This window comes from Rattus norvegicus, chromosome 10 (genome assembly GCF_021556685.1).
Source record: "Rattus norvegicus strain SHRSP/BbbUtx chromosome 10, alternate assembly SHRSP_T2T, whole genome shotgun sequence".
Classification (NCBI taxonomy): domain Eukaryota; kingdom Metazoa; phylum Chordata; class Mammalia; order Rodentia; family Muridae; genus Rattus; species Rattus norvegicus.
This window is the reverse complement of record NC_141543.1, coordinates 107,830,782-107,851,399: the sequence shown is the minus strand read 5'-3', so window position 1 is coordinate 107,851,399 and position 20,618 is coordinate 107,830,782. Positions and strand designations below refer to the sequence as shown.

Genomic DNA, 20,618 nt, shown 5'->3' with positions numbered 1-20,618 from the left:
GACACTGTAGCCTAGGCTAGCCTGGAATTTACTATGTAACCCAAACTGGCTTCGAATTCGTGAATGGTCTCCTGCCTCAGTCTCCCAGTGTGAGAGTGTGAAGATGTGAGCCAGAATTCCCAGCAAGGGTCTGTCTTTCAAAGAGGCGAGCAAAGGATCTATGCCTCAGGTGAGCAGCTTGTCCAGCCACATTCAAGATGGCTTCGATCCGCAGCCCGTTCGCGAGCTACCGCAGGCACACACTTCCGCCTGCCACTCCCAACATGGCGCCACCGGAGCGTCCGGGGGCGGGGCCGAGGGAGGAAGTGGGTGTGACAGGGACGGAAGCCGAGCAGAGTTTGGAGCTAAGACATAGGGGAGTGGGAACAGCGCTGTCCGCTGCGATGATTCCCCCGCAGGAGGCTTCCGCTCGGCGGCGGGAGATCGAGGACAAGCTGAAGCAGGTGACGCTGGGGAGGAAGTGAAAGAAGGGCGCAGGAGCATCGAACCGGGGTGGAAGGGGACATAGGGTTAGGTGTAGGCCGTGGTGCTGGGTGGTGGTGGTGGTGGTCTTTCACCATCCGTTTGTGGTGATGTCCACCTCTCTGCTCCTCGCAGGAGGAGGAGACGCTGTCCTTTATTCGAGACAGCCTGGAGAAGAGCGACCAGCTCACTAAGAACATGGTGAGTTGCCCCTCAGCTGGGAGGCTGCAGACAGGCTCCTGGGCCCCAGAGGAGGGGCATGTGATGGACGTGTCCTGCGCCTGAGTCCAGGGACTCCAGCGTGGGTAGTAAACTGTGGTAATATGTAGGCATCTCATGCGGCGATGGGTATCTCTACTCCCCAGTCTCCACCCCCTCACTGAGGATACCGCTGGCCTGGACCTGTTACTGTCTGTCCTTCTGCAAACATTTAGTGATACTTTGTACATGGTCTGGTGCTGGCTCCGTGTCATTGTCAACTTCAAGCGATGCATGCTTGCCTGAAAGGTTGAGCTAGTGAGATTACCGAGGTAGAGAAGTCCCAAGGGGCTTTAGAAACAGAAGTGTCTCAGAGAACTAATGGGTCTTAGATCTAGCCCTTGTACCACAGCTTACTTTAGTGGTTCCTGGTGGGTAATTTATCTGGTAAAACAATGTCAGCCTCCCAGTGTGTCTGTGAAGGGGCATATACATGCTCACAGTGTCTGGTATATGATAGATACTTTAAAAGTGCTTGATCTTTTCCTTGGGGAAAGAGTTTTTTGGGCTTTGTTGTTGTTTGTTTTGTTTTTCGTTTTAGGCAACAGTAATAATATTTGCAACTATTCTGGGTAAGGCTACTTTCTGTTCAGTCTAGGAAAACTTCAGAGAGAACAGAAATTGAGATTTGGCTTTCAAGGGTAGAAAGGAAGCTATCCTGAAGTGTTTTTGTTTTTGTTTTTTAAGATTTATTTATTAGGTATACTGTTCTGGTTGTGTATATGCCCATGTGCCAGGAGAGTGCACTAGATCTCATTACAGAAGGTTGTGAGCCATTGTGTGATTGCTGGGAATTGAACAAGGACTTCAGACAAGCAGCCAGTGCTCTCAACCGATGAGCCATCTCTCCAGCCTGATTATCTTTTTTTTTTTAAGAAAATGTATTTTATGTGTATGAGCGTTTGCATGTGTGTATGCATACCATGAATGGGCAGCGCCTGCAGAGGTCAGAAGAGGGTGTCAGATCCTCTGTAACTGGAGTAAATTGCATGCTGGGAACTCAATACAAGTCCAAGAACAGAATCATCTCTGTAGGTCCCTGGGAATGATGATCTCAGCAAGAATTAGTTGAATGTTTATCTTGCCTTAAGATGAAATTCCAACCACATACCAGAACCACTAGGGATACAGGGTAGCAAACAAGTCGACCGTGTGCCTTCCTATGTGTAGCTTGTTGTCTAGAAAACCAAGGAAAGACAAGAAATGTCTGAGTACTTCCAGGACAGCCCTGAGGGCCATGAACCAGAGGAGTTCCTCCCACAGGTGTCTATCCTGTCGTCCTTTGAGAGCCGACTCATGAAGCTGGAGAACTCCATCATCCCTGTGCACAAGCAGACAGAGAACCTACAGAGGCTGCAGGAGAATGTCGAAAAGACCTTATCCTGCCTGGACCATGTTATCAGCTATTACCACGTAGCCAGCGACACGGAGAAGATCATCAGAGAGGGGTGAGTTTCATGCAGAGGGTCACATAATTAATGTCTCCTGGACCCATGGCCCTAGTCCTTAGAAGGCAGTAAAACACATTTGAGGGTAGAGCCCCTCGTAGGGATTCCCTTCCTCTCCTGCAGATCTTGTCTGTAGTCTGTCTAGTTAATCCCCGTCCTCCAAGGCTGACTGACCCAGGTGATGTCTTCTTTCCCAGCCCCACAGGTAGGCTGGAAGAATACCTGGGAAGCATGGCCAAAATCCAGAAGGCTGTGGAGTACTTTCAGGACAACAGCCCAGATAGCCCAGAGCTCAACAAAGTGGTAAGGAACCTGTGGACTAGTGTGAGACAGACAGACGGACATCAGTCCCCATCCGCATCTCATGAGGGACACGTGACAGTTTAAAGAAGTATGTGGAAGCCAGGTGTGGTGGTTCATGCCTAGAACTTGGGAGCTTGAGGCTAGCCTGGGGTATATGGTATTCCAGTCCAGCCTGGGTTATGTAGTGAAACCATATCTCAAAATGTTAAGCAAACATATAAAGGAGGGAGAGATAATAGCATTCAGAATGCACACATTAGGTCCTGTGCCTCGGGACTTACAGGCATAATTTTTTTATCATACTATTTCAAATGTAAGTTTAGCGTTTGAGTTTTATATATGCATTGGTGGTTTCTTCATTATGGTAAAAAATATAGGGGTTGGGGATTTAGCTCAGTGGTAGAGCGCTTGGCGCAAGGCCCTGGGTTCGGTCCCCAGCTCCGAAAAAAAAGAAAAAAAAAAAAATATATATCTCCTGTACTTAGGCAGGGTGCCTCACACTATAATACTAGGACTTAGGAGGGCGAGGCAGGATTACAGCAAGTCCAGATTGGCCTACATAGTGAGTTCCAGGATGGCCAGAGCTACATAGCAAAACCCTATAAAGCAAAACAAACACATTAATCATAAAACCGGCCATTTCAGCCAGGCACGGCAGCCGAGTACCCGCGCTTTTGGTACTTGAGAGGCAGAGGCAGGAGGATTGCTGCAAATGTGAGGTCAAGCTGGGCCACATACCATATTTCAGGCCAGGAAGGGCTTGAAAAACAAAAACAAAACAGCCGTCAGCCCCCACCGTGACCCCTTTCAAGTCGCAGTTGGGTAGCATACATGCATCCCACAGTTTTCCCACTGGTGCCTGTCCATCACCAGAACCTCTCATTTTACTGAAGTCAAGCTCTGCACCCATTGAACACCAAGAGCCAGCCCTGCCTTCCTTTCAGCATCTAAATAAGGGTGTGTGTGTGTGTGTGTGTGTGTGTGTGTGTGTGTATCAGAGAGAGAGAGAGAGAGAGAGAGAGAGAGAGAGAGAGAGAGAGAGAGAGAGAAAGTGGGTACACATATGTGTGCATGTGTGTTCCTCCGTAATGACACCTTGTTTTTTGAGACCGGGTCTCTTGCGGGCACCTGTGGATCACTGGTTAGGCCAGACCAGCTAGCTACTGAGTCCCAAGGATCTACCTGTGTCCACAGCCCCCAGAGCAAGGATTAAGAACAGTCACCGCCCATCCATACAGCATCCTTTGATTTCCACGTATGCCATAGCACGTGCACACTTTCAAGTCTGGTCCCTCCTAGAAATCTGCCTGCCTCTGCCTCTCAAGTGCTGGCATTAAAGGTGTGCACCATCTCCTGCCTCACACCTGGCTTGGTATGTGGGTTCTGGGACGCAAGAACTTAGTTTTTTTTTTTTTTTTTTTTTTTGGTTCTTTTTTTCGGAGCTGGGGACCGAACCCAGGGCCTTGCGCTTCCTAGGTAAGCGCTCTACCACTGAGCTAAATCCCCAGCCCCAGAACTTAGGTTTTTATTCTTGCATGGCAAACAGATTACCCAACTGACCTGTGTTCCTCTAGGCCTTGGCTTCTTTGTTTTAGCATAACAATTCTTTTGTATCTTGAAGTTTTCCTTTTTCATTTCAAGACGACTTCTTCCAGTGTGTAGGAGGCAGAGGCAGGTGGATCTCTTGAGTCTGAGGCCAGTTTAGACAGCCAAGGATACACAGAAAATCCCTGTCTTAGAACCTGCCACAAAAAAAAAAAAAAAAAAAAAAAAAAAAAGACAGAGTTTCTTTGTGTAGTTCTGTGTGTCCTGGAACTAGCTCTGTAGACCAGGCTAGCCTTGAACTCACAGAAATTCACCTGCCTCTGCCTCTGCCTCTGCCTCAGCCCCTGCCCCTGCCCCTGCCCCTGCCCCTGCCCCTGCCCCTGCCCCTGCCCCTGCCCCTGCCCCTGCCCCTGCCCCTGCCCCTGCCCCTGCCCCTGCCTCTGCCCCTGCCTCCGGAGTGCTGAGATTAAAGGCGTGTGCCGCCACCTTGGCAGCATATTTTTAAGGTTCATTGATTCACACTGTACTATATCAGTACCAGACTACATGCCTTTTTATTACCAAATAATTTAGATAGGCCACATTAAGAAATGACTTATTCAGACCGGAGAGATGACTCAGTGGTTAAGAGCACTGACTCTCTGGTCCCAGCACCACATAGCAGCTCACAACTGTCTGTCACTCTGAGATCCAACACCCACACAGACGTGCCTTCAAGCAAAAAAAAACAAAAAACAAAAACAAAAAACAAAACACCAATGCACAGAAAATGAAAATAAATAAATAAAAGAAAGAAATTATTCATTTCATTTGTGTTGTGGGCACGAGTGTGCTATAAAGGACAAGTTACAGTGCTCGCCTCTCTTGTTCCCCTGTGGCAGTCACTCTCTGAGATCAAACTCAGACGCCAAACCCACAGAGCCATATTAGGTCTTGGCCAACCTGATATCCCACCTCTGCCCACCCATTTATCACCTGATGATCATTTGAGTTGTTTCTGTCTCTTGCCCATCGTGAATGAATCTTTGTCTGTTTTCCATGCATGATTTGTAAATATTTTCCCAGTCATTTTTTTTTCACATTCTTGTTGGTAACACTTGACACTAACTTTCGATAATCCGGCAGCCTTAGTCAGGGTTTCTGTTGCTATGACGAAACACCATGACCAAAGCAACTTGAGGAGGAAAGGATTTGTTTAGCTTACACTTCCACACTGTAGGAAGTCAGGACAGGAACTCACACAGGGCAGGAACCTGGGAGCAGGAGCTGATGCAGAGGCCATGGAGGGCGCTGCTGACTGGCTTGTTCACATGGCCTGCTTAGCCTGCTTTCTTATAGAACCCAGGAGCATGAGCTCAGGGATGGCCCCACTCACAATGGGCTGAACCCTTCCCCATCAATCACTAATTAAGAACATCCACCTGCCTCTGCTTCTTGAGTTTTAGGACTAAGCGTTTACACTACCACCGAGGGAATGACCATCAGTTTTGAGAAACAGAAGGGAAAGAAGTGACCGAGTCAGGCTCCTCAATGTACCCTCTGTGGCATAAAGGAGAAGCTACTGTGACCTGTGGAGGCCCAAGCAAGGACAGGGGAGGACCAGAGCCACAGAACCCTCTTAGCCGCAGCAACCTGCCTGGTCTTGTCTTTGCAGAAGCTGCTGTTTGAGCGGGGGAAGGAGTCCCTGGAATCGGAGTTCCGCAGTCTGATGACCAGGCACAGCAAGGTCATCTCCCCTGTGCTCGTCCTGGACCTCATCAGTGCGGATGACGAGCTGGAGGTCCAGGAGGACGTGGTCCTGGAGCACCTGCCTGAGAGCGTGCTCCAGGACGTGATCCGCATCTCCCGCTGGCTGGTGGAATATGGTCGGAACCAAGGTGAGAGGGCTCCCTCTGCCTGAAGAATGGCAGCTTTTCTCCCCTCCACACCCCCAACTCTTCTTCTCCTTTTTTGAGACAAGATCTTGTTATAAAGCTCTGGTTGTCCCAGAACTCTGTATGTAACCGACCAGCCATGAACTCATAGGTCGTGCCTTTGGCTCCCTACTGGGATCATGCGTGCTGGCTGCCACACCCAGCCTCTGCCCACATCCTTTGACAAAGTCTGGATGTGGCCAAAACTTTGGTTTTGTTGTTTGTTTTAGATTTGTTTTCCTTTTATTTACATGTACTCTGTGTGTCTGTGTGAATACACAGAGTCCATGTCACATGCACGCACGCACCTGCCCACACATGTCACATGCACGCACGCACCTGCCCACACATGTCACATGCACCCATGCACCTGCCCACACATGTCACATGCACGTATGCACCTGCCCACACATGTCACATGCACGTATGCACCTGCCCACACATGTCACATGCACGTATGCACCTGCCCACACATGTCACATGCACCCATGCACCTGCCCACACATGTCACATGCACGCACACACCTGCCCACACATGTCACATGCACGCACACACCTGCCCACACATGTCACATGCACCCATGCACCTGCCCACACATGTCACATGCACCCATGCACCTGCCCACACATGTCACATGCATGTATGCACCTGCCCACACATGTCACATGCACGTATGCACCTGCCCTCACATGTCACATGCACCCATGCACCTGCCCACACATGTCACATGCACCCATGCACCTGCCCACACATGTCAAATGCACGTATGCACCTGCCCACACATGTCACATGCACGTATGCACCTACCCACACATGTCACATGCACGCACGCACCTGCCCACACATGTCACATGCACCCATGCACCTGCCCACACATGTCACATGCACCCATGCACCTGCCCACACATGTCACATGCACCCACGCACCTGCCCACACATGTCACATGCACGTATGCACCTGCCCACACATGTCACATGCACACACACACCTGCCCATACATGTCACATGCACCCATGCACCTGCCCACACATGTCACATGCACGTATGCACCTACACACACATGTCACATGCACCCATGCACCTGCCCACACATGTCACATGCACCCATGCACCTGCCCACACATGTCACATGCACCCATGCACCTGCCCACACATGTCACATGCACCCACGCACCTGCCCACACATGTCACATGCACGTATGCACCTGCCCACACATGTCACATGCACACACACACCTGCCCATACATGTCACATGCACCCATGCACCTGCCCACACATGTCACATGCACGCACGCACCTGCCCACACATGTCACATGCACGTATGCACTGCCCATAGAGGCCAGGCGAGAGAGAGTCCTGTCCAGGAACTGGAGTTCTAGGTGCTTGTGAGCCACCTGCCGTGGGTACTGGGAGCTGAGCTCATGTCGTCTGAAAGCAACACGCATCTGTACCTCACACCCCACACACATAGAACAACAACAGAAAAACTCAGAACAACAAAAACAAACGCAGAACAGGACTAAAGTGTGAGTTGGTAGGGCAGGTGGTCTAGCTCTGTGGAAGAATGTTCGCCCGGCATACAGGAAGTCCTGGCTTTGAACCCCCAATCTGACAAAGCAGCAAAACCAGTGCTTACTCTGTTGGAGGATGGCTTCGCCCTCTGAGACTTTGCTTGGTTTGAAATGAGACCACATGAGCAGCTAGAAGTCAGAGCAGGAGTTAGGAAGAGATTAACCAGTATCATCTCGTCCCCACGGACTCTCCCCAGATTTCATGAATGTCTACTATCAGATCCGCTCTAGCCAGCTGGACCGCTCCATCAAGGGTCTGAAGGAGCATTTTCGCAAAAGCAGTTCTTCCTCTGGGGTTCCCTACTCCCCCGCCATCCCCAACAAGAGGAAAGACACGCCTACCAAGAAGCCCATCAAGCGGCCAGGTGAGTGACCAGTAAAGGGATCCCTGGAGTCTGGACCGACTTGGTCCACTCTGGGGTGAGCGTCAGCCCTCTGGAGCTCATGCCTATGGGCTCTGTCCTACTCACAGGGTCACAGGACAGAGAGCAAATGTCCCCCACCCAGTAAGGCCTGTGGAGAAGTTCTCACACTAAGCAGCTGGGTGATTTCTGTAAGGTGGAGATGGAGACGCAAGGCCACTTGTGTGCTCAATCGTCTCCAAGGCAGGGTGGCAGAGGCCATAGGTCATCCACTCCCTAGATCTCCTTCCCCTCACTGTGCGGTCCCCTCAGGTGAGAAGCAGCAGGCACCGTGGCCTTCTAGAAAGCCAGAGCAGCATAAAGCTCAGCATGGCTGAGAGGTGGGCGGGCAGTCGTGGTCAGTGAGAATGCGGAGTGCTGGAAGCAGCCATCGCTCACCCCTTCTTCACCCCACATCCACAGTCTGTCAGACTGGCCGACTGCCTCAGGAGAGTCTGAGTAGCTCTAGGACAGCCAGGATGCTCTAGGCTTGGGCTACTGCAGTCTCCCCTGGAGGGAAAGCAGGTGCGTTTCCTGCTGCAGCTCAGGCATGCCTAGGGGACTTCCTCTGCTAGCCACAGGCCTTGAGCAGGACGCAAGGTCCCAACCCACCCAAGCCCTCAGAGAGCAGCCGATCACTGCTGCTCCTTAGGCTTAGGGTTTGGGGATGTGGCTGAGGGGGACTGCCTTCAGGGCTTGGGGGTCTCAGCAGGGATTGCATTGTCTCCTGTCCTTCCGAGCATGGCTGGCCAGTCCACCTCTGTGCCTTCCTTGTGTCGGGTGGAACTGTGTCCATGAGGCTGCCAGGGCCTCAGCTGCTCTCCGCTCTCCCCACTTCTTGCTGGTCCTTTGACAAGGCCACCGGAGGCTCCAGAGCCTCTTTGCCCTGCCCCGGTGTTCACTGACCATGCAGGTCCTAGCCTTCAGGAGGAGCGACCTGAAAGCCCACCATGAACTTAATCTGTCCTTGTCATGGTGATGCACAATGGCCGTGAGGTCCCTGTGGTTTTGGAGGCTTTTAGGACTCGGCAGGAGGGAGTGGGTTTAAGACTGAGGTGAGGGTGAGGAGTCAGGCCCTTGGACATCTGCCCCTGCTCTGAGGACAAAAGAACTGCTGGCCCTGTTGGTGACGAGGCACTGGCCTCAGCATCTGCCCCTATCATCACTTACCATTGGGTACCTGATGGACTTGGCTGCTGCCAGCTCGGCGTCCCCATGTCCTCCCAGCCAGTGTGCTGGTGAAGTCCCAGTTGAGCCCACACCCATCTGCTCCTGGGTAGGTTGTGGAGCAGCAGGAATCTGACTGACTCATCACTAGGGTGCTCACAGAGGAGGGACATGGAGGGAAGCAGATGGGGGTTGGTGTGCCAGAAAGTTACCAGTGCCAATTCCAGTGTGGTACAAAGAGAGATGAGCCAGCCGAAGCCTGCCCCACCCCTCCTTGCCTGCTGGGTACTGTGAGGACAAGAGCCTTGCTGGGGTCAGGTTTGACGGTTGGAGTCTCCTGGGAAGCGGCACAGCTAAGCTCCTGGGTGAGGCACCCCTCCCTGGGGACATTTTGCTAACCGGAAGCTGCTCTGTGGCTGAAATGCTGCTTATGTCCCCACGTTGTGGGCTTCAGGATGTCCCGCTGCGGGAGCTGGCTGTCCAGAAGGCCAGCTGCCACAACTTGATCCGTACTCATTGTGACACGAGCTGTTCTTTTTTTCCCCACGGCAAGAGCACGTGGTCTTTACTCTGACTCGCCTTGCCGGTGGTGACTCCCGTTGACCCCTCTCTAGCTTTTCAGCTTGTTACCATTGCTGTGTGGACTAAGTGATTTCCAGGGTGTGGGAGCCTCTGCCTATGGGTGTTGGAACCTCCATTTTGTTTACAGCTCCCCAGGAAGCTTAGACCCGACTCCTGACCCCGAGGGCTGCTTGCCCTGACTGCTGTCTGGCTTATGTCCCAACACTGAGCATGCTCAGGGAACTCACTCTGGAGTCTAGGCTGGTTTCCAGGGAACCTCCAGGTTGCCCTGTCCTGTGAGAGCTTCTGTTAGCTCCTCCAGCCACTCTGTCAAGTATGCTGCCCAGTAGAACTCAGTAGAGCGGTCTACTTTTCCTGGGGTGTTGGGGGTTCTCCTGCATCTTATTGTTATCACCTCTGTCCCTCGTAAAACGACTCAGATCCAGACCTGAGGGACAGTGTAGAGCCCAGGGTTGTTTGAATACCTTTTCTTCTCTCCGTCCTCAAGGGTGTCTGGTGACCCTGGCAGGGCCTGCTGGCAGAGGTGTTAGGGGGCATGCTCGCTGTTGGTTGGGCGAGGGTGGACGAGGGCGGGGTGGGTGTTGGGCCGCTGCTGTTCTCTCTCGCTCACTCCCTAGGTCTTCCTCTCTCCTCTCTGTGTGGCTCTGGTGACAGGGACGATCCGTAAGGCTCAGAACCTTCTGAAACAGTATTCCCAGCATGGTCTAGATGGGAAAAAGGGGGGCTCTAACCTCATTCCTCTGGAAGGTAATCACCCTGTGCTCCTTCCCCTCTTCCACTGTGTGTCTGCTTACTTGTCGGGCAGGGCAGAGCCTCCCCCAGGAGAGCGTGGGACAGATCCTGAGGGGGCTGGGTGGCAGCGGCAAACCCCTGATGCTCCTCAGGCTTCAGCAGGCCCGAGGACAAGTTTCATGGCCCTGATCCTGCCTGGCTCTGCCCTTCCTAAGGCTCCTGCTCCCTGTCCCTGTCCTTGTGTCCTGTGTGAACTCAGAGAACACTGTCTTGGGGCAGCCCTTTCACGCCCAGATCAGCAGGGCAGGACCAAGTTGGCCAGGGCCTCCTGGCTACCTGCCTCTGTAGAAAGAGTACTTCATGTAGCTAAGGGGACAGGCTGCCTGAGGGACATGTCCCTCCTCTCCTGTGAAGGGAGGGACAGGTAGATCTGCAGACCTGGTGGACCCAGCCTCTTACAAAGGAAGGCTGTCCTCATTCACTCAGCAGTGACATTTTCACTGTGTCTCCCTGGGGCTGTGTGCCTTCTCTTGGTCTCCCTAGGTCAGAAAACACACAGCCAGGGATGGTCCTGAGACCCCTTAAGAATCAGGCTTGAAAAGGCTGTTCCCAGTGGCATCTGAGGTGGTGGAGGGGCTCAGAGCCCTCCTCAGTGCCCCCTCCCTAGCCCCATTTCACGCTCCGCTCCTGGAGATCAAGGGTTTCGTCCCCATACCCAAGGGGCAGCTGCCTGGCCCCTGGATAAATGCTGCTTGTGTTTGTGCGGCCGACATCTTGCTAGGTCATGAGCATGATTTTCGAGTTAAGCACCTGTCAGAGGCCCTGAATGACAAGCACGGGCCACTGGCCGGTGAGTACCGTAGCCCAGCCCCAGGGTAGCCAAACACTGCCTTGGAAGTACTGCCCCCGATGGCCTGCTCTGTCGAAGGATGGGCCTGTCCCATGGCCTAGCTCCCACTCCAGGCTCCTTTGGGCCTAGGTCTCCTTGCCTCTTATGAGATGGGAGTGCATGCTTGGCTCCTGGGGCCTGGCTAGAGGAGCAGCTGCAGCCTGAGCTCGGAAGGAGGCAGGAGGACAGGTGGCTCCTCTGAGGTCAAGGAACCTGGATGTTGCACTTCTTGGAGCCTGCCCATGCCATATAAAACCGGACTGTTCTACCCTGGCATGCGTGTCCAACTTCTTTTTTTTTTTTTTTTTTTTTTTTCCGGAGCTGGGGACCGAACCCAGGGCCTTGCGCTTGGTAGGCAAGCGCTCTACCACTGAGCCAAATCCCCAACCCCTACGTGTCCAACTTCTTCTTTTTTTTTTTTTTTTTTGCTTCTTTTTTTCGGAGCTGGGGACCGAACCCAGGGCCTTGCGCTGTGTCCAACTTCTAATAGAGGGACGCTGTCTTCCCTGGGGCTGTTCGACAAAGAGACGCCGAGACTCACTTATCTCCTCTCAGACTGTTCTGTTTTGTTGAGGGAGAACCTCGCTATGTCCTTCAAGCTGGCCTCGAACTCAGTCATCACCCCCCAGTGGGTGGGCATTGGGGTCATAGTTATACATCACACTCGGTCTGCTAATTCTCCCTGGAATTAGCTCTCCTCTGTACACATGCCAGCTAGCCTCAGAGCCCACCACTCCCTCACACTTTCAGGGCCCGGTGCAGTTGGTAATGACCTTCGTAGGAACCACATCTCCCAGGTTGAGGACCACATCAACCCCCTTCTTAAAATGAACACTGCCACCTGCCTTTCCTGGACCACCCTCTTTGAAGCAGTTCAGAATCCTCAGACCTGGGCAGACAACCTTATCCAGGAAGTTGGTTTGGGAATTTCCTTCCTTGGCGCTTTCTGCCACCACCTCTAGTGTTTGATCTGGGGACTTAAATGCTGCCTGTGCAGAGCTGACAGTGGCACCAGGACACGGTCTGGACTCAGTTCCTGATCTCCCAGGTCTGCCAGAACAGTCTTTATAGCTTCCTGTCCTGTTTGTGTCTTCCTTTTCCTGTTTACTGCCTGTCTGGGCTCAGCCCAGGAGCTGGGGATACTCATACCCCAAGTAGAGCGAGTGGCCTCTCCCAGACCAGCACTCAGGGTCACTGCTGTCCCCTAGGGAGAGATGACATGCTGGACGTGGAGACAGACGCCTACATTCACTGCGTTAGTGCCTTTGTCAGGCTGGCACAGAGTGAATACCAGCTGCTGATGGGCATCATCCCCGAGCATCACCAGAAGAAAACCTTCGACTCCTTGATACAGGTCTCACTCCTCCCGCCACGCTGCTCTGCGCTGACCCTGTAACTTTTACTGCAGAATCTAGAGGGTGGGGCGGGGCTGCTGCCCTAAGCCCTCAACTCTATTGGATGTAGTCTCCTCCCCCATCCCTCACAGCACTCTGGCTTTCCTTCGTGCCCCACAAAGTGACTCACTGTCCCAGGAACCAGCTCTGGCCTTGTCCCTCCTCTAGGATGCCCTAGATGGGCTGATGCTTGAAGGGGAGAACATAGTGTCCGCGGCCAGGAAAGCCATCATCCGCCATGACTTCTCCACCGTGCTCACCGTCTTCCCCATCCTGCGACACCTCAAGCAGACCAAGCCTGAGTTTGACCAGGTGCTCCAGGTATGTGAGCCAGGAGGTCCTAAGGGCCTCTCTCTCTGTCTGTCTCTCTGTCACACACTCACACATACTGGCACACAGGCACACAGACAAACAGACAAAGACAGACAGACACATGCACGCACACATGCACGCACGCGGGTACATGCCACGGTGTCCCTTTACTCCTTCTGGGGAATTAGCCCATGCTCACCTAGAGCTCTAATGAGTGACTCCCAAGGGGCTTTGGACAAGTCAGGATGCTTGCAAGGCAACAGAAGAGCTGTGGTTAATCTTGACCTGGAGAATCCAGCCTTCAGACTAAGGGTTGGGAAGGGCCTAGAAGGATATACCACACTCAGGGCTTGCTGGAGAGGGCAGTGACTGGACTCTGATGACTGTTTCAGTCATGTCCTTCCTCAGGGCACAGCAGCCAGCACGAAGAACAAGCTGCCAGGCCTCATCACCTCCATGGAGACCATTGGGGCCAAAGCTCTAGAAGACTTTGCGGATAACATCAAGGTGCCTGCAACCCCTTCCCCTTCAGTGAGCTCTGGGGACTCCTCAGAGAGCAGGCCCTCAACAGAGTCAGTCGGTCTTAGAACTGCTGCTGCAGTACTGGTTCCCTGGGGGGCCCTTTGAGCACCTTCGTTTCTTCCCAGCCCTCTGCAGCTGACTTCCTGGTCTTGTACAGACCGAGGCGGAGGGGCATCCTTACAGCACCCATGTGCCAGTAGATGGCGCCATAAGCAGGCCGATTAGGGCTCAGTGACTCAGGCTACTGGTCAGAGCCCTTCAGGGAACCAAAGGCTGTTTGCTTGTTTGTTTTCCTACAGAATGATCCAGACAAGGAGTACAACATGCCTAAAGATGGCACCGTTCATGAGCTCACAAGCAATGTAGGTGTCACTCAGTCTCTGCTGGAGAGGTGTGAGAAAACCCTCCAGCTCAGCCTTGGGGATACACGTACAGCGTCAGTCAGTGGGAACCCTGGCTGGCTGACCAAGAGCTCCTGGCCTTCATGAGCAGGCGGTGGTGGTGAAGGGCTGGCTCGTCAGGCAAACAGGCCCCCTCAGGCAGCCAGAGTCCAGAGATGACACTGGAAATTTCTAGTTGTTCTTGTCACTATGGGGACTCCCTGCTGCTTAGAAAGGGGCACCTGTAGGAGGCCACTGCCCTGCCTGACCCTCTTGTGCGTCTTCTCCACCAGGCCATCCTGTTCCTACAGCAGCTTCTGGACTTCCAGGAGACAGCAGGCGCCATGCTGGCCTCCCAAGGTATACAGCACCGGGGCTTGCCTGTGCCTGCTATCCCTAGGGACATGGATTCAGGCCTCTAGGGGCACTGCTTGCTCTAGGTGAGGGCAGGGTATAATGAGAGGGGTCTCCTCCAGCCTGTGGGAACCCTAAGCCCCATGGACTTGGTTGGTTTGCTGTCGTTCTCATGAGCCCTAACCCTGTGCTTGCTCCTTTGGCTGTGGGTTCTCTGGGGTGGACACCACAGGTGCTCACCCCACCTCCATACTTCTCCACTCGCTCCTGTGTCGTCTGCCTGCTCTGCCACTCCATCTCCTCACTGCCCCTTGGTGGGACCGGACCTTGGGGGGAGGAGTGGCCTATAAGGAAGAGTGCTCTTCTGGCACTGAGGTCCCCAGCACCTGTCTGCTTTTATTTGGGGGACAAGAAGCCAAGTTGTCTTGGGCTGCACTTCGCAGCGTGTTTCCTGGTCTTGAGTTAGTTCTGCTTGGTGTGTGCTGCTGTCCATGTCTGGCTGCTCTGGGGGAGAAGTCTGCTTGGCTTGGGGTGACACAGCCATTTCTAACCTGTTTTTTGCACTTTGCATCTTTCTCCCTCCTCTGTTTCCCTCCTCTCCCTCTGTGTGCACTGCCTGTCACTCCGTAGTTCTTGGGGACACATACAATATTCCTTTAGACCCCCGAGGTAAGCAGTGCGGCTCCCCAGTCCCATCCTCCCCTCCAACACCCGGTGGGTGAGGCTCCCAGGGGAACAACTCTCAGGGCCCACTGGGGGCAGGTCAAAGGTGCATGAGTTCCCTAAGGTGCCCTCATCTCCCTGGCTCCCTTCACAGCCTCCTTCTGTCTCTAAGCCTATCTAGGCTACTCCCTGATGGGTCTAGCACCCTAGGAACAACCCCTGGCTAGCCCAGCCCCTCCCCTCAGCCTTCTGTTCTATATCAGCAGGTCCCGATGCTGGGGTGGCAGGGTAGCAGGGGTTTGTGGGGAGGTGGGAAGTCTGGGTGACCCTATCCAGAAACTTTGCTGTCAGCAAATAGATACTAACCATCATATACTGGGAACCAGGTTGGGAAGGAGCTGGTACCCCGCACCTCTCCTAACTGTTCACCTGCTATCATGGGCTGGTTCCTTAATCCATTCCGGTAGAGCTTAGCCCTGGTGTGCAGGAGGAGTCATTGCTTCCTGAGGCCCTGCAGGTGCCCAACTATCTCTGCTCGAGCTCTCACTTCAGTCCTGCCTGCCCCACAAAGCCCGGGCCTGTCCCAACATTTCCTCCTCTGCCCCTGGGGTGTAGCAAGGGCCATCAAGGGTCTTGCCATTGCCACCGTAGTAACAGCACGTTTTCTCTCAGAAACCAGCTCTTCGGCCACCAGCTACAACTCCGAGTTCAGCAAGCGACTGCTGAGTACCTACATTTGTGAGTCCCCCATCCCCACCCAGGGCAGAACCCACTCTGGCTCTCTCCCCATCTCTGTGCTGTCGTCTCTTCCTGGTCCCTCTCCTGGCCAGTTCTAGTTCAGGGCTTTGAGAAGAGCCTCAGAGGCCTGGTAGTCAGAACAACGCAGAACAGTTGTCTGGAATTGGTCAGCAGGCCCTGGAGGTCAGGTGTCTCGGGATATTTAATCTCACTGTGAACCCCGAGACTGTGTTGTTTACTGAAAAGCCCTGTTTCCACTTGTGTGGCTCAGCCTCAGCCTTTAATCCCAGTCACTGAAGGGAAAGTTAGTGTGTAGAAGGAAGCACCCATGTGTGAACGTGATGGCTAATTGAGTGGCAGACAAAGTGACGAATCAGAGAATGATTTGACAGAACAGGATGTGCCCTCATGAGAAGGGAGAGGAAGAGGAGACTGCTAAGAGAGCATCCCAGAAGGAAGGAAGGGGTGGTTTCTGCTGGGAGAGTTGTACAGAGACGGGCTGCAGAGAGAACAAGCTAACACAGGGGAAGGAGCCGGAGAAGGAGAGGAGCCAGAAGATTAGATCAGATTGGCAGAGTTAGTATGAGGCCAAGCAGAGCAGTTCAGGGGAGACAGGCAGACAGACAGACACACACAGAGAGACAGACACACAGACAGACATAAACAGACACCAGATCGAATCGGTTGGCTTGGAGAGGAGTTTGACCCAGGACAGCTCAGTTGACAGCCAGAGCTCAGAAAGAACAAAGAAAGGGTGAGCTTATTCAGCAGTAAGTCTCGGAGACTGAAAACACTCTCGGCTTAGGTTAGATTGTATGGAGGCTAGAAGCTTCTAGGCCTAGGCCTAGGTTAGCAGACAAAGGCAGTGAGCCTCTCAGATGAAAATTACATCAGGCCGAATAAAAGATACTTTTACAGTTGGGTCATTTGGATCAGACACTTTTGGTGGATGTGGCCCCATCTTTCTGTACAGGCAAAGTCCTGGGTAACCTGCAGCTGAACTTGCTAAGCAAGTCCAAGGTGTATGAGGATCCAGCTCTGAGCGCCATCTTCCTACACAACAACTACAACTACATCCTCAAGTCCCTGGAGAAGTAAGTGGGCTCGCCTCAGCTGGGCAGCCATGCCAGCCTCTGCCCTCCAGGGCCGGATGCACCAGACAGTCTCCTGGCCTGTGTGTTTACTTTCTCTCTCTGCTCAGCACCCACTTTAGAGCGCAGGAAGGCTTGGAAAGGGAGGCCTCCTTCCTGGTGTTGCTGCAAGGCCAAAGACGTGCAGGTCCCTCTTACTTTTCTCTTTCTCTCCTGCCTTCACCCAGGTCTGAGCTGATCCAGCTTGTGGCTGTGACCCAGAAGACTGCTGAGCGCTCCTACCGGGAGCACATTGAGCAGCAGATCCAGACCTACCAGCGCAGGTGAGCCGCCACCGGCCTTCCTTCCAGCCCCTCACAGAGCAAGGCCAGCAGCTGTAGCCCAGCATTACAGTGGTAACCCCACCCTCTGTTTCTCTGTCTTTGGAGTTTGATTTTACGGTAGGGCTCACAGCCAGGACCTTATACAGGCTGAGTATGGAGAAGGCCGATGAGTTGAGCCCCTAGCATTTTTCTTTTCTCTATTTTTAAAATCTAATTCATGGGGGAGGAGAGAGAAGCTGTGTCTTCCTTGTCTTGGTAGCTGCTCCCTGGAGACCACAAAGCCTCTTCAGAGTGGTCTGCCAAGTGTCCTGGCTAATAATAGCTGAAAAGCGAACTGTGAACAGTGTTTAGCCCTAGAGAACAGCAGGGTCATGAGAGCCCTTGAGCTTGGAAGGTTCTAGCTACTTCTCTGGTCCTCTAGTTTCCCCGACCTGTCTCTTTCTGAGTGTCTCCCGCTTCCTTCCTGTTTATCTGGCCTCTTTTCCCATCTGTTTCTCTGTCTTAATTTGCCACAATATTGATGTGAGCTGCGGTCGACAGCATTTGTTCAGTTTATTGAGCGCCTTCTGCTTCCTGTTCTTAATTGTCAGAGCGAGCAGCTCAAACACTGTCTGTTCCCAAGGAGAGCCTCTCTGTTCTTTGCTTACTCTTGACCCAGATAATTCCTTCTGCCCCCACGTCCAGTAGATTGAGAGGTTTGAAAAGCAAAGTGAGCAGACTTTAGGGAAGAAGCAGCTGTCTGACGCTGCCCCTCTCTGTCCTCCCTCTCACCCTGCTGTCCGGCAGCTGGCTAAAGGTGACTGACTACATCGCAGAGAAGAATCTACCTGTGTTCCAGCCTGGAGTCAAGGTAAAGCCCAAGGCTTGTGCCGGGAGCGGGCAGCGAGCAGATGGGATACTTGCATCTCAGGATAGCTGGGCGAGCATCCTGCCACAGAGGTGTTTGAGGCCATGAGGACCGCAGGAGCGGGCGGGGCTCACAGTGCTTGGGGCAGGAGAGGGCAGAGTGGTTCTGCTCTGAGCAGAGCTTTCTCTGATGCCTCCTTCTGCTCTCTGAACCTCCAGCTCCGGGACAAGGAGCGGCAAATGATTAAGGAACGTTTCAAGGTGAGTCAGGGGCCTCCCTGCACCAATGGCGGTGGCAGTGGCGGTGGCGGCAACAGAGGCACAGAGTTTTTGGTTTTTTGAGACAGGGTTTCTCTGTGTAGCCCTGGCTGCCCTGGAACTCGCTTTGTAGACCAGGATGGCCCCAAACTCACAGAGATCCGTCTGCCTGCCTCTGCCTGCTGAGAGCTAGGATTAAAGGTGTGCACCACCATACCCGGCCTTAACTTTGTCTCTTGATCCCTTCTTTCTTCCTCCCTGTTTGGTGGTCAGGGATTCAATGATGGGCTCGAAGAACTGTGCAAGATTCAGAAGGCCTGGGCCATCCCAGACACGGAGCAGAGGGACAAGATCCGACAGGCTCAGAAAAGCATCGTCAAGGAGACCTATGGGGCCTTTCTGCACAGGTGAGGCCGTCCTCTCCTGGCCTTCACTGCTCGCTTTCCAGCTGGCTCTCGTGCTCTCTCAGGGAAACACAAAGGGGCCGTGGGGGCCATGGGGCGGGAGACAGCACATTCGGTGCTCTAGACATTGGGACTTTATTCAGGCCCGCTCATGACACCTTAGCGCCTGTCAGAGGTGCCTTAGGTTGAGGGTGGAGATGACCCTCCCTTGACCTCTCATCATGGTGCCTGGTCAGGTATAGCAGCGTGCCCTTCACCAAAAACCCGGAGAAGTACATCAAGTACCGTGTGGAGCAGGTGGGCGACATGATCGACCGCCTCTTCGACACCTCTGCTTAAGTCGGCCAGCGCTTCCGCCCAGTGCCACTGGCGTGCCTAGCATGTCATCGGACTCATAAACCAGTGGTAACACACTCCAGGCCGGGTGAGTGTGAAGTCCTTCCGAACAGACACCGGTGTGCCCCTCCCAGGAGCCCTGCCCTGAGGAGTCCTGGTGTCTGCATCTTCCCTGCGGCCTCATCTCACAGCCGCACTCCCCCAGAATGCAGGTCCCTTCACACCGTGGCTCTCAGGTATCCAGCAGGGCCACAAGATGGCTGCTGAGGCAAGAGATTATAACGAAGACAGACCCGATGGGCACCCCAGCTGCCATGTGGATCCCAGGCTCCACCCTGGCCTGCTTCCATCCCCTCAGTCCCCGGATGTGAATGGGCTCAGAGAACCAGGCCAAACTGCAGCCAGCAGCCCCAGAGGAAAGGCCCCCAATCCCTTAAGTACAGCATTGTCCGTGTGCTGAGCTCTGGGATGTGCTGACGCCTGGGAGTCCGCTGGGTGTCAGGAGGCCCGACTGCTTTGTCTCTGGTCCCTTTAGATCTAGTACACTTCAAAAGGTGTTTGGAGGAATTCTGCACCACCCTCCGGGGCCAGCCACTCAGCACCTGGTCCCTAGTCCCTGACTTCTGTGCTCGCTGGCCCAGGCCACACAGCAGTGGTTGAGGAGCTGCAGGCCAAGTGTATGAGGGCCAGGGAGCCAGGGCGCGAAGCAAAGCAATTCAGGATCAAACCAGAGGATCCCAAAGTAAAGTTGGCCCTACCGCTTGGGATGGCAGTGATCAACTGTATTCAAGAAGTGCCCTTGGGTGATGGTTTATTTTTCTTTTCTACGCAGAGGGGAGAGTTCAGGATGCATTCCTGTTAGAGAATGGAGCTGACGCCTGTCTCTGAGACACTGTCGTAACCCTCACCTAGCTGTAGGGCCTGTACTGCACCCTGAAGTCTCTGTCCCAGCCTCAGTCTTTACAGCCCAGTCTGTGTGCACACACCCTGCCAGGGGCTGGATCAGACCTGCACATGCTCCCATGCAGAAGGCTGGCCACGGTCATGAGCCACGTGCATAAGGAAGAGGGTGTGGTCACCGGTGTAGCCCGGCCCCTCCTTGAACTCTTCCCTCCTCCAGGAGCTGCAGCCAGGGAAAGGAACTGTCCTTGGCTGCTCCAGAATGTTCTTCCAGAGCAGAGCAGTCAAAGGCAGGCATTCTTGGTCCAGAGTCTCCCTTTTTTAGATGCTCAACTAATTCAAGTTTGGGTCTGGCCCATCCTGAGCGTCTTCCAGTGGGGGAGACAGCCTCTTAGAGAGCTTTGCCAGACATGAGGCCTTTATGGGGATGAATCTGTCCTACTTCAAAGCTGCTTCTACCTCAGGAGGACAGAGTGAGGCCCGGAGCCAGGCCCCTGCAGAGTAAATGCTGGGAGACTTCAGTCCAGCAAGCCCAGCCATCCAAGTCTGGCCCAATCCTGGGTATGCAACTTGTCACTCTGCTGGGTTAAATCTCTCCATGCCTCATGGCCCTCCACTACCGGAGTGGTCTTTAGGGTTTGCCTACCTTCCATCTCAGGCCCTGGGTTCTCCTAATCACTCAGTTCTCCTCTGGGTATAGGTTTGGGGCTGCTCTTGTCTCTAGGGCCGTATGTGGACGGTGACCGTGGTGCTAGGGAGAAGCTGCTGAACAAGCAGACCCTGGCCCTGACCCGCAGAGCCTCAGTGACCAAGGGAGTCAGG

At 53.7% G+C, this 20,618-nt stretch overlaps 1 protein-coding gene across 4 annotated transcripts; it reads left to right on the top strand.

Moving 5' to 3' along the window:
* The first annotated feature begins 319 nt into the window (after nucleotides 1–319).
* Nucleotides 320–19,681, top strand: Exoc7 (exocyst complex component 7). 4 transcript variants are annotated; one of them, XM_087574196.1, is made up of 20 exons: nucleotides 330–443; nucleotides 598–663; nucleotides 1,984–2,168; nucleotides 2,366–2,471; nucleotides 5,671–5,893; nucleotides 7,702–7,869; nucleotides 10,309–10,401; nucleotides 12,484–12,629; nucleotides 12,838–12,990; nucleotides 13,390–13,488; nucleotides 13,803–13,865; nucleotides 14,177–14,243; nucleotides 14,868–14,906; nucleotides 15,573–15,638; nucleotides 16,612–16,732; nucleotides 16,957–17,052; nucleotides 17,839–17,902; nucleotides 18,118–18,159; nucleotides 18,430–18,563; nucleotides 18,797–19,681. In XM_087574196.1, the coding sequence occupies exons 1-20, from the start codon at nucleotides 384–386 to the stop codon at nucleotides 18,897–18,899; spliced, it is 2,094 nt and encodes a 697-aa protein (XP_087430322.1). In that variant the 5' UTR covers nucleotides 330–383; the 3' UTR covers nucleotides 18,900–19,681.
* The last annotated feature ends 937 nt before the right edge of the window (nucleotides 19,682–20,618 follow it).

What these genes read in the sequence shown, in the direction of transcription:
- Exoc7 (XM_087574196.1), top strand. Translation starts at nt 384, where the DNA reads ATGATTCCCCCGCAGGAGGCTTCCGCTCGGCGGCGGGAGATCGAGGAC. An exon ending in ACCAGCTCACTAAGAACATG is followed by an intron (nt 664 to 1,983) that starts GTGAGTTGCCCC and finishes TTCCTCCCACAG; the next exon opens with GTGTCTATCCTGTCGTCCTT. An exon ending in TAACCTCATTCCTCTGGAAG is followed by an intron (nt 10,402 to 12,483) that starts GTAATCACCCTG and finishes GCTGTCCCCTAG; the next exon opens with GGAGAGATGACATGCTGGAC.